This window comes from Nematolebias whitei, chromosome 1 (genome assembly GCF_014905685.2).
Source record: "Nematolebias whitei isolate Nwh7 chromosome 1, NemWhi1, whole genome shotgun sequence".
Classification (NCBI taxonomy): domain Eukaryota; kingdom Metazoa; phylum Chordata; class Actinopteri; order Cyprinodontiformes; family Rivulidae; genus Nematolebias; species Nematolebias whitei.
In genome coordinates this window covers 64,289,578-64,303,639 of record NC_056498.1, presented here as the reverse complement: position 1 = coordinate 64,303,639, position 14,062 = coordinate 64,289,578, and the positions used below count along the sequence as shown (strand labels likewise).

The 14,062-nt window shown below is 38.6% G+C and overlaps 1 protein-coding gene across 2 annotated transcripts in view; it reads left to right on the top strand.

Annotated features, from left to right (window-relative positions):
- pcdh15a (protocadherin-related 15a) overlaps positions 1 to 14,062 on the top strand; it is a 207,842-nt gene that overhangs the window by 100,696 nt on the left and 93,084 nt on the right. For both annotated transcript variants that reach the window (XM_037680065.1, XM_037680057.1), the window contains exon 18: positions 7,419 to 7,547. In XM_037680065.1, coding sequence (XP_037535993.1) covers positions 7,419 to 7,547 — 129 coding nt within the window. The remainder of the gene's footprint in view (positions 1 to 7,418; positions 7,548 to 14,062) is intronic.

Below are 14,062 nucleotides of genomic sequence, written 5' to 3'. Positions count from 1 at the left end.
ATATGTATATATATGTTATATGTCTGTATGTGCACATTTGTCAGTAGCATTAGCAAATTATCTCATAAACCCAAAGACAGCTGCCACAGCCGAGCAACCTTCAGAAACATACCAAGTACCTACTGATAGTCATCCTCAACACATTCTCTGGGTCACATGCACATGTTGAAACAGCTTGCAATATGGCAGAGGATAGAAGTGCTAATGAGAGTAAATCAAAACATTTATAACTCTGTTAACAACATAATGTGATTCTAGTCAAAAACGCTGGCAGGAAAGGTGGCGAGTGATTCATTCAAGGAATGCTTGGTCTTAACTTGTGTATTTCACAGTCATAAATTTAATTTTTAACAATGTTACAAATAATATTCTGTTGTAAAACTGTGGGCCCCAGCATTCATGTGAAATTTACAAATACTGCACAAATAAACGTTGCTACAGAGGAAGGTTTTAATGTTTTGGCTGTTCATTATACATCTGCAGTTGCTGTGCTGACTAAAGGAATTAAGCATTGTGCTCAGCACGGTTTAAAACGAGTTTGTTATATTAGATATTTAAAGACACATGGCAGTTTAGAGCAGAAAATGTCTGATTTTAATTGGGTCGTTTTGTCACCTTTCCTCCCAATTCTGTGGCATCAAAAAGACGTATGTGTTACTTTACACTAACAATGACTCAGACCGTATGTATTAAAGTGTAACTTTTGTTGAGCGTGCCTTTTATAAAGCTGCTGCCAATTCAATTTTATCAAAAGCACTTGGGAAACAATATTCACAGAACTGCGACTTAGCCTTAAGAAACAGCAGACTCCAACCAAATGTGAATGCTGGCTGCACTGCATCCCACCGGGAGCTGCTAATAACATAAACTGTCTTAATTTAATTAGACTTCACCTCAGTTGGCTCGCTTTGTTGCACCTGTCTCTAATCCAGGGAGAGGTGAAATGCAGTTTCCTTTTTTAAAATGCAGTCTATGATAGGGAGGGAACATTAGCTGATGAGCTGTCACTAGAGTGATGTTGATTGCTGCCCTCTCACCTCATAACTATTGGCAGTCACAGTGTGTTGGTCAAGTGGGAGTCTGTCCCATTAAATGAGATACGGAGTGATATGGACACAGTAGATAAACGGTGGGTTGGAGTAAAAATAAAGAAATGACTGAAGAGAGTGTAAGATGATTTTTTTTTTTTTTTTTGCCTCACACAGCAACTCACTAGCTGGAGCTCTATCTAAATGTTGAATGTTGTACAGAGCAGCTGGTTTAAGCTGTATAATTAATGTTCTTCAGTGTTGCAAAAAAAAATCTTGTGTCCACAAAGTATATTAATACTTGATTTGTGTGGGCTCTATGTCACAGCTTGGAAGAAATACTGTCACAACTGGGAGTAAATTAAATGGGGGAGGAGTAAAAGTGTAAGAGTGTGAAGGTGAGGAACTTGGTGCAACTGAATGTGCAGCCAGTTTGATCAGAAACAATGAAAAGATCAAAAGTGTCGTCTCGTTTTTTAAAAATTATTTTAGTACATCGTTGTACAATTGTAGAAATAAAAAGGCAAACAAATGAAAAAGCAGCAGTCTGAGTGTATTAGATGATTAACATTCCAGATGACTTGTAGTAACTTCTCAGATATTCATTTACTTCTAAAGGCAATATTTTGGTTTATGAAGGCCAACCTATGTAAATTATTATTATTTTAAAGATGGCTTTCTACAAGCAGCAGTAGGCTTTTAATGTAGCTGCCTGTGGATGCTGAAAATATTAATAATTGATGATCAAACTGCAAAAAGAAAATATTGAAAGCAACTTATTTTTCTGATACTGGCTCTATTTGTACTGTGATAAAATGCTAGTTAATGACCTGTCCATGCAGGAAGAGGAAAGATCTTCATCACACCTGGGCTGATGTGGCCCTTTGCTTTGCTCTTCATTGTTTGACTAAAGGCCTCTTAAAGTCTGATCTGGTGAGGCTCAAGATGAGTTCTAAAACAAAAAATAAAGCAAAAAAAAAAATCTTTAAGAGAGTCTTGGCAAAGCACTTACTGAGGCATCTTTAAAGATAAACATTTTCTGCAACTTCACCACAAAATTCAACATATGAAGTTTGCAAATACAAACAAGGTGAATGCATTTAGTCCATTTGGGTGATCTGATGAAGTTAAAATAGAACCTATGAGCAGCAAAAATAATTATAAGAAATTTTAAGTAGAAAGACGTGAACACATTCAATCATGCTTCATTTTTTAGATCAAAACGTTCATTCAACCTTTATTTAGACAGATAAGTCACATTGAGCCTAGAAGACTCATTACAAGTGAGATCTGTTTAGACAGACAAAAAATAGTGAAACTGAACACATGTAGGATTGGAGACGAAACAATTCCTATCAAACTTGTCTGAGAAGAAAAACTCTGATATAAAAAAAAAAACCGGCACAAACAAGCAGATAGTGACGTAGACATTCTGCAGAGGGGGGAGACGACGAGAGTGGTGAGCAATGTCCGTAGACACTCTCGATGGCACTGTAAGAGTTCTGATAAGGATGGAATAATCAGTCAGTGTCCTCTGGTGAGATCAGTAAACATTTTCCAGGTATGTCGAGGAATGGCCAAGGATAATGTCTATGAGAATCCAAGAGTCCTGAAATGACGACACAAAGTTTATTCAGCTGGTTTCATCTGGTTTTCAGTTGGAAATTCCTCGAGGGTGGGGGGGGGTCAGATCACATGTTCTCCAGGCGAATTCAGATAAAATGACCTTCAAGGCCAGCCAAGGGAGCCAAATTCAGAAAAACACACAGTTGTTTTGGGGACAGGTAGAACTTAATGACATCTACCTTGAGACTGTGTTGGTCCAAACAGTTCCAAAATGTCCAAATTACATGGCCACACCGATGGAACATGACTGAGTAAAATCCCTGAGATCGGATCCATTCTGCCCAAAGCATTTGAGTCTGGGTACTCGAGGCACGAACCAAGCCATCATAAAGGCAAGCAGCGTGATCAGGTCCAAATTTGCTGCCAACGACTTCCTTGATTATTGATAAAACCAGCAACCAGCCGAATCCAAAAAGCAGGAACCAGTTATCGTAAATCCAATTAAATATGTGTTCTTAAGATCCACAAATGGCAGCAGAGATAGACACATCATTAAGTCTTCCAAGTCAATGAGATATCCAGCTGCGTGCGTGCCAACAGGGCAAAGTGGCTCGCCTAAAGCCTGTCTTCTCTTCGAAGAAATGTTATCAATTGCGTTGAGGGACCAACTGACCAAAACAAGTCCATAATTATGGTTCTGAAGATATGTAGGGAGAGGCTCAGAAGCAGTTTCACAGACAGACAGAGCAGCAAAGCAGAGAGGGAGGGGAGGGGAAAAGTGTCCCATCTTGGTAAGAGCAAGTGGTGAAACATAATACAATATATCAAAGTTCATGCTCAATAATCAAGGTAAAAATCCAACAATGTTCAGTCAGGTCATCTGGATGGTTTCTTTTATTTTGCTGAGACGTTTCATCCTTCATTCAAAGGACTTCATCAGTCACTTTGGCTGTGACAGCCAAAAAAGGAGTCGACAAGGAGTCGACGAGAAACCATCTTATCACCAGCAAACTGGTTGGTCCACTATGGGAGTGTGCTGCTTGTGGGACTAAGTTTGCTGTGGCTTCTCGGGCTGATGAAGTCCTTTGGATGAAGGATGAAACATTTCAACAAAAAGACGAAACCTTCCAGATGACCTGACTGAACGTTGTTGGATAATACAATATATAAACTGGTAAATGTCATACATACAGTGGAGAGAACAAGTATTTGATACACTGTTGATTTTTCAGGTTTTCCCACTTGCAAAGCTTGTAGATGATTGTAATTTTTATCATAGGTACTCTTCAACTGTGAGTGATGGAATCTAAAACAAAAATCCAGAAAAATACAATGTATGATTTTTAAATAATTAATTTCCATTTTATTGTGTGAAATAAGTATTTGATACACCAGAAAAATGAAACTTAATATTTGGTACAGAAACCTTTGTTTGCAATTACAGAGATCAGATGTTTCCTGTAGTTCTTGACCAGGTTTGCACACACTGCAGCAGGGATTTTGGCCCACTCCTCCAACCAGATCTCCTCCAGAGCCTTCAAGTTTCGGGGCTGTCGCTGGGCCACACGGACTTTAAGCTCCCTCCAAAGATTTTCTATGGGATTCAGGTCTGGAGACTGGCTAGGCCACTCCAGGACCTTAAGATGTTTCCTACGGAGCCACTCTTTAGTTGCCCTGGCTGTGTGTTTTGGGTCGTTATCATGCTGGAAGACCAAGCCACGACCCATCTTCAGTGCTCTTACTGAGGGAAGGAGGTTGTTGGCCAAAATCTCATGATACATGGCCCCATCCATCCTTCCCACAATATGGTGCAGTCGTCCTGTCCCCTTTGCAGAAAAGCATCCCCAAAGAATGATGTTTCCACCGCCATGCTTCACGGTTGGGATGGTGTTCTTGGGGTTGTACTCATCATTCTTCTTCCTCCAAACATGACGAGTGGAGTTTAAACCAAAAAGTTCTATTTTTGTCTCATCAGACCACATGACCTTCTCCCATTCCTCCTCTGGATCATTCAGATGGTCATTTGCAAACTTCAGACGGGTTTTGACATGCGTTGGCTTGAGGAAGGGCACCTTGCGTGCACTGCAGGATTTTAATCCTTGACGGCGTAGAGTGTTACTGATTGTTTTCTTTGAGACTGTGGTCCCAGCTCTATTCAGGTCATTGACCAGGTCCTGCCGTGTAGTTCTGGGCTCATTCCTCACCTTCCTCAAGATCAATGATGCTCCACGAGGTGAGATCTTGCATGGCGCCCCAGACCGAGGGAGATTTTCCGTTATTTTGTATTTCTTCCATTTTCTAATAATTGCACCAACTGTTGTTGCCTTCTCACCAAGCTGTTTGCCTATTGTCCTGTAGCCCATCCCAGCCTTGTGCAGGTCTACAATTTTATCCCTGATGTCCTTACACAGCTCTCTGGTCTTGGGCATTGTGGAGATGCTGGAGTCTGATTGAGTGTGTGGACAGGTGTCTTTTATACAGGTCACGAGTCCAAACAGGTGCAGTTAATACAGGTAATGAGTGGAGAACAGGAGGGCTTCTTAAAGAAGAACTAACATGTCTGTGAGAGCCAAAATTCTTACTGGTTGATAGATGATCAAATACTTATTTCACACAATAAAATGGAAATTAATTATTTAAAAATCATACATTGTATTTTTCTGGATTTTTGTTTTAGATTCCATCACTCACAGTTGAAGAGTACCTATGATAAAAATTACAGTCATCTACAAGCTTTGCAAGTGGGAAAACCTGAAAAATCAACAGTGTATCAAATACTTCTTCTCCCCACTGTAGGTTGTACATCCTCAAAAATGTGTTAATTATTTTGACTTCTTAGCTGTTCCCAGTGACGGATAAATTGAGCACACGTGCATTTATTGTACATTTTTCTGTAAAATTTTAATAAACGGCATAGTGGCAGTAAGGAGTAGTATTCCCATAAGCTAAATATGAAATTAGCATAGAACTCTGGTAACACAAAACTTAAAGCCAACTTTCCACAGTACTTCTACTCTATCTCAGTCCGTAGTGCAGGTTCAAATGCATGCATTAACATATTTCATCATTTTCCCGTCTTACATCATCTAGGCTTGCATAAAACAATCTGTTATCATCTGGTGGACAAATTCCAAAATATGTATTCTCCCCTGTACATGCTTTAATCAAATCTGCCACGTGGACTTGAATCCCAGAGTTTCACCCTGGCATGCTGGATTGCCCACAGCAGGATAGTGTCCAGGACTCCTTATAACCTGATCATATCAGTTAACTGCAACAAGGTTTGTCATCAGCATTATCACTTTAAAGCAAAACGTCATCAGCCACCTCTGCATCTACCAGGCAGCTAGCTCTGAAGATGGCACATCATAGAGCCTCATCCAGCTCACATTAAATAAATAATGGCAGCTCATTAATCACATTCAGGCTTGTAGACTTTGAAATTCTTAAGAAATGGTAACAACACTCCTGCTTGAATGGTGACCCTAATTGGCCTCAAGTCTTTAGCGAAATGAAAAATGAGCCAATCTCTAATAAGATCACTATTAATGGCAAATTGCTTTTATATGGATTTATTTTTTAAGGGTAGGCAATAGATACAAAAACATAAATGGTTTGCATAGGTTGCCCAGTTAGACAGAATTACATGTAACAAGTAACACAATTAATCCATAGTGGAAAATTCCGCAATGAACATAATGGAGATGCTGTTAAATAGGTCATATAGAAACTTCAAAAGCTGTCGTCTCTGGTGTATTTTATTTTGTAGGAGCCAAGTCCTCCCACAAACACCCATCTTGTGTCCACCCCACAAAGGGAGGCCTTTCATACGATCATTTGCAGGCACAGTGGCCTCATGACACTGAAAAATTATAGCTTGTGTATTGTGCCATTTCCTATGTTGATTTATAGAAGCACTGTGTGTGCATGAACTGCGTCTTGGTTTGAAGGTTATCGGCTGTATAGCTGTCCTAACTGGCCTTGCAAATAAATGATGCCAGTGAGGATTTGTTTTAGCCATGTGGGCTTTGAGATCAAAAACCTCACATCAAATGCTTATAAAAAACAAGTAACATATAAATGTAATTCTGTTCAGTGTAACACATACACAGTACAGAGTAGAAAACAGTTGTGTTAACGGTTATCGTCTAATGCACCGAGTTAATGCAGTGAGTTTGATCAATCACAGGCTTCTGCATCTTTACTGGTGCAAATTTTTTCATTTAAAACTAAAACATTTTAATTGACTTGGAAGCTCTTATTTTTTTTGTTACCTTTTTTTTCTTTTTTTTACCACATTTTTATTGTCAAGCTTTCATTCCACATGACTTTGCTTTTAATGCAGTTTCATATCTGCTAACGTTTTCTCTAAACTAAGAATAATTAATGAGTTCTGTAGTGTTTGTTTTTTGCAGGATGTAGAACAGGAGCGTGTACTGTAGCTGTCATATCTGAAGTGAACTGTAGCATCTAATTCTTACTAATTACTTTCTTTCAAACCGTCCCGTTGATTGGCAGCGACTCTTGCATTTCATGCTTCACTCAACCAACACGAAGGCAGTAAAGATCTTTTTCAGCCTATCATCAATGTGTGTGAGACGAACACCTGAAACATACAGGCAGAATCTGAAGAACAGTCTTTAGTGTCAGTGTGAACAAAGAATTTAAAAACATTTAAAAAAAGAGTAAGCGCACTCTTAAATTTACGTGTTTTTTTTTGTCCATATTAAATAAAATAAAACATATCTTGGATTCATCATATTTTGTTTGTGACGTTTCTTTAAAATGAACCCCCACTGATGATTTGTGTTCTTGTTTTTTTAGACATCTACTGCTACTGTGAGCATCGTGATCACTGATGTCAACGATAACGACCCTGTGTTTAACCGCACCATCAACACTAACTTTACTGTCCGAGAAGAAGCAGCCAATTTGTTTGTAGGGCAAGTCATGGTAAGTGAAATGTTTCAGAAGACTGAGCCTTTATTTATTCCAATGAAACTTCAGCACATTATCTGCGTGTTCACCTTTTGGCTCAGAGGCAGCATGCCACCCTTATTTCCATTGTTACGTTTACATGTTTGGTCAAGGGCACTGACTGATCTTTTTAACTGGTAATGCATTGTTCCTGCTCTCTACCAATCACTTGACCCCATTTTAATGAGGTTTACTTAAGCTGCTGGAGCTTTTTTGAATCCAAGATGTAGGTTTACAGTTGGAATGCACAATATTGGATTTTTGGTCGATATCCAATATGCCGATATTTTATATATGTTCCTTTGTCAGAACATATTCCTCTTATTTAGGCTTTTTTGCTACAAAAATTGTGCAACAGCTGTAAGAGCTGGTGACATATATTCAGTAACAGCCATATGATATGCATAGCACTTAACTTATATTAAATGAAAAGTGTTAAATGTTTTTTTATTAGCAGCTGCAATGCTGTCTCAGTTGTGGAGGCTTGTTCCAGGTTCCTAGCTGCAGTGTGGGATCCTCTGCACTCTTGTGCATGAAGGACAGCCTTTTTAAGTTCAAAGTTTTTGTCTATCCATTTTACCGTAAGACTAATCATGCTAACGGGGCTAACACGATGTCCAAATGTCTGTGGTAAAACTCACCCAACAAGTCATGCTATCGGCTATTAGCTTCTTAATGATGTCGGAAATGACAACTTGTTACTCGTGTAACATTATGTCGGAAAATATCTCCGACTGGGGACGATGTAGCGAGGCTCAACGTTGTCCGTAATCTTCGGAATCCAACATCCTCACCAACGAAAAATAAAACTTCCACACCGCCGACATTTTGAATTTTTCTCTCCGCTGTGAGATTAGGTAGGCGCACGTGACGTCATCACGTTGTGCTGCCGCTGCAGGCAAAAACAGCGCCTTTTATATTGGCAAGCTATTTTAATGGAATGGCTGAAGTCTGAAACTGAACTTTAATACTAATATCGGCCGATACCATGCCAATAATATTGTGCACCCCTAGTTTAAGGACCTGACTTTTGCCAATGGGATAATTGTGCGTTCTTGATTAATTGTATTAATGATGTCAAAGTTCATGCTCAATAATCCAGGTAAAAGTCCAACAATGTTCAGTCAGGTCATGTGGGTGTTTTTTTTTTTGTTTGTTTGTTTGTTTGTTTGTTTTCTGAGACGTTTCATCCTTTTTTAAATTTTAGTTTTATTGATTATGCTATTTTATTAAAATTCAACAGAGTTTAGTTTTCAATTTTCATTCAACCTTCATTTAGACAGGTAAATCCCATTGAGCCTTGAGGACTAATTTACAAGAGAGACCTGATTTCAACAAAGAATGATGACAACAATGGACAACAGCGACAACAATAGACAGTTATAAAAAGTCATACAATTGTATTTATTTTTTTATTTTTTTAACGAATAGGATGGCTAAAAAATGAAAAGTAACAAAAAACAGCTAGATTCTAAGGTGAATGTAGAAAACTAAAAACAGGAACATATCTGCATTGGTCCCTGCCAGGTGTCCAACAGATTCTTAAAGCCACTTAGAGAGGTCAAGGTCGAGAGCTTCAAATCTTTTTGTAAGATATTCCAGGAAACAGGAGCGGAGTAGGAGAAGGCCCTTTTGCCTACTTCCGTCCTCACTGAGGGAACACTGCAGGTAATAATGTCCTGACAGTGCACGCTGTAGCTGCACTCACACAGAGACATGAAGGAGGAGATGTATGAAGGAGGAGATGTATGAAGGCAACAGACCAAGAAGTGATTTAAAGATGAAAATATACCATGAGAGAGTCTGCGTGAAGTTAATGATGTCCAGTTAACCAGTGAATACAGGGTGCAGTGGTGGGTACGATAATCACAGCCAGTTATGAATCTTAGTGCACCATGATTCACTTCTGTTTGGAATCAGTCAGTCCTCCATTGCTCGTCTACAACTGGTCCAAAATGCTGCAGCCCGATTTTTAACTGGTACAGGCTATAGAGAGCACATCACGCCAGTTTTGGCCTCCCTGCACTGGCTACCCATTCACCTTCGGATCCATTTCAAAATTCTCATGTATGTTTTTAAATCACTGAACAGTTCCGCCCCATCCTATCTTACTGATCTTCTGCAGCCATATGTCCCACCGCGCTCTCTGAGGTCAGCAGACCAGATGCTTCTCTCAGTCCCAGAAACCCGTCGTAAGCTCAGAGGTGACAGGGCTTTCTCTGTTGCAGGTCCACGACTGTGGAATGAGTTGCCACTGAGTGTCCGGCAGGCTCCCACACTCTCAGTCTTTAAGTCTCGCTTGAAGACCCACTTCTATTCGCTTGCCTTTAACATGGTGTGATTTGTTTTGGTCCGGTCTGTTCTCTACTCTGTTGGCCATTTTAGTTAGCTTCTGCTGCTATTTGTATCTGTGTTTCTATTTTATGTTTTCCTGTCCGCTGTGCATGTTTGTGTTCTTTTGTACAGCACTTTGGTTGGCCTTGTTGCTGTTTTAAGTGCTCTATAAATAAATTGGTATGGTATGGTATGGTATGATAGACAGCATCCAACATCTGCAGGATGCTTGTAGGAGCGTTCATGTAAATAATGTCACCGTAATCAATGGACGGAAGGAAAGTCACAGATACAAGGCTTTCCTAACATTCAGAGTTAGACAGGATCTGTGTCTGAAAAAGAAACCCAGTTTAACTTTCAGTTTCTTTGAAAAAAATGATAAAATAGTGAATGTTTTACAATTCTATTGAGTCTAAAAATGAACCATTTATATCACTTTATATGATGCAATTTATATCTTATTGCATCTATATCTTTGACATATGTTTGCAGCATTTTGCAAGTTTAAAGTTCAGCTTCCACAGAATGAAACTGAACTATTGAAGTATTAATGGTAATATTTTGGAAAATTCTGAACTGAATTTAGAAGCTTTAAATGAATTAGTTGAGTTTATCCATCTTTGGTCATAAAACATTTTCAGGAGAGACATATGTTAATTATAACAGCTGTAGCATCACTTTGCATTTGCATTTTGCTTTCTTTTTTTAATTTCATGTGCATATCTTGCATCTTTTTGTGGACAAAATCACAATAAGGATTTGTTGACTGTTTTTGTAGTTTCGATTTTAAGAAAACTATCTGAAATTTTAAGACTGAAAATCAGTTCATTCAGGGAAAAAAACAACTGTCAACACAATATGCACTTGATGTTTTGTTTTATTGTATTGTATGTATTTTTTAAGCACATTATCTGAATAATCTCACACTCACATAGGCTAACGATGACCTCCATGCTGTTGTTTTGTCAGTAGTTGCATGAACAATGATCAGAGGGAAAGTTGAACAAAGCACAGTGTCAAAGTTTCTGAGCTGCTGCTCCTCTTCTCCTCTCTGCTGCCTGCAAGCCAAGATGTGGACTCACTCCTTGGATAAAGTACGCTCCTGCAGAATACTAAAGAACATTATTTAATATTTGTGGAATAGCCTGTGGTCAAAAACAAGCCTTGATAAGTTTAAAAGTTTATGCCCAACACTGAAAATTTGAAACTAAACAAGACAGTTTTCCTAACTCATTATGTTTATTGAAATATTGGAATGTGCACATGAACTAAATTAGTTTTCACTTTCTTTTTTTAGCTATTTGTAATTGTTTATTGAAATACAAGTCAGTGCAAGACGTGTGAACTTTCAGAATAAACAGTTTAAACATGGGTAACTTGACATATTTTAGGTGTTCACACATTTCTGTTAAATGTATGAAGTTTAAAAAAGGATTAAACAACACAAGAAGGAATTTTCTTTGCATGCTGTGAAGTCCACTCAAGTCTCCATTGCCAGTGTTTCCCCAGAAATGCAGCAAGCAGCTAAAAGAGGGCTTAGTCCAGCGCTCCAACTCTCTCCCTCTGCTCTGCTTTGGAAGGTTTTCTGAGCTGGCAACTCGCCATGTTGAGCCACGAATCTGACTAAAAAGAAAAGTACATTGAAGTACTTAGCTCCACACTATCCGGCTCTTCATGCTCACAGAGAGGCTGCAGTTTAGCTTGTTGAAGTTTAACAAGAAGGTATGGAGGATACTTCTTCTGAGACAGTTACATACAATTGCTGCAGCTTGGTTTTATTAATCAATCTCAGTATGTTAGAAGAAAATAAAAATTTCAATTCAGTTTATTTATATAGTGCCATGTCACAACAGAAGTTATCTCAGGGCATTGAACAGACACATTCATATACTTAAAAACAATCCATTAGTAATGTTATTTATCTAAGGAAGCCAGCAGATTGTATTGAATCTTGATTTTGTTGCAGTCTCCCATCCTGAGCAAGCACAAAGGCAACAGTGGAAAGGAAAAATACTCCCTTTAAACAGGAAGAAACCTCCAGCAGAACCAGGCTAAGGTAGTGTTGTAGTCGAGACCACCTAACCTGAGACCAAGTCAAGACCAAGACCAGAGTGTAGCGACACAAGACCAAGACTTTTAGGGTCCGAGACCAAGTCGAGACCAACACCTCAAATAAAATAAATAAAATATAAAATTTTATTGTACAATATTTTTACAAGAGTTATATACGGCAACTGTGTTTGCTTTTGAATTAATATAATCAGCTTTTATACATTTTCAAAGCTACTTAAGAAATAAATCAGACATTCAGTGGCCTAACTTCATGTGTTTCAACAATAAAATTACACAACTGTTAAATTGGAAGCAGTTTCATAACAAGCCTTAAAAAACTGCGGTGGCAAAACAATCTTCATAAGTTTGAACTCAAGACCAGGAACAACCATATAGTTGCACAGTGGTTTCAGTAAAGTAGTAGATCTATACCTAAAAAGTTACATAAATAGATATTAGTTACAAGTATATTATTTGTGATTTAAATAGCCAAATTTTATAACTGTTGATTTGGCAGACATCTTCTCCCGCGCCCAGACAATCACTTCTCACTTTCTTGGAGTGACTAGTGTTGCCAGATAGAGTCGAGGTTTTTCAACTCAAAAATCTGTTAAAAACCTCCATATCACACAAAAATCCACCCAATCAATATATTGTTACAGTATATCTACTGTTTGAACGCACATCAGTACAAGCCAAGGGAATTTAACAATATGTGGCAAAATGCAACAATCCAACAAAAATCTTCCCAGAGTTTCCAGCAAAATCAGAATGAAAACCGCCCAATTGGCAGTAAACCACCCAATATGGCAACACTGGGACGCGTGCGAGTGAAAGGGAGTGGGCGTGACATAACAAAAAGTGTAATTGGCAATGAGTCACATTATTGCTTGGATTTGAATCAGTACGTTTTGCATCCAGTGAAAAACAAAGATGTTAACAAATAAACTTGACAATGTTCTGGCAATTTAGTGATACAGTATTTCCACAGTTGTGTCTTGACTGGTCTTGAAATAAAATCCAGAGTCCTCAATGTTCGAGACTGAGACAAGACCGAGACCAAATGCGGTCGAGTCCGTGACAAGACCTTCAATAAGTGGTCTTGAGACCGGTCTCAAGACCAAGACCGGTCTTACCATACCATACCATACCACTTTATTTATAGAGCACTTAAAACAGCAACAAGGCCAACCAAAGTGCTGTACAGACAAAACAACAGGTAACACACAAAGCAATATACACAATGAGGTAAATCAGAATATAGACAAAAAAAAGCAACAAAAAAAAAGCAACAAAAAAAAAGCAACAAAAAAAAAGCGATGCAGATAATGACGACAAACCAGTGTGGAGCATACAGGATCAAAACACAGATCATCTGGTGTTGAAAGCTACTGAATAGTAGTGAGTTTTTAAACGGGACTTGAAAACCGAGAGGGAGGGGGCCTGTCTGACAAGCAGAGGTAACTCGTTCCAGAGTCTTGGTCCTGCTACAGAGAAGGCCCTGAGTCTGAGGCCCTGGGAAGGTCTTGAGTACTAAGAGGAAAGACAAAAAAAAATAAAAAATACTGCAAGTTAAGATAGAAATAATTACAAATACAAACTATTCATTTGTATTTCTTTGTAGCTATTCATTTGAGGAAATCAGGTCAAATTGACCTTCAGTAGTCTAAGCCTATAGCAGCATAACTAAGAGATATTTCAGGAAACAAAGCCAACCCTAACTATAGGATTTATCAAAAATAAAAGACTTCAGTCGTAAAACTGGACAATGTGTCAGCCTCAAAGACAGAAACTGGAAGTTGGTTCCACAAGAGAGGAGCCTGATAACTGAAAGATCTTCCTCCCATTCTGCTTTTGAAAATTCTAGGAACCACAAGTAAACCTGCAGTTTGAGAGCAAAGTGCTCTGTTAGGAGAATATGGAACAATGAGATCTCAAATATAAAATGGAGCTAGGCTGTTGAGAGCTTTGTAGGTTAGAAGTAAGATTTTGAATTCAATTCTGAATTTGACAGGAAGCCAATGGAGATAAACTAAAACTGAAGAAATATAATTTCTCCTATCAACTCTCATTAAAACTCTGGCAGCAGCATTTTGGATCAACTA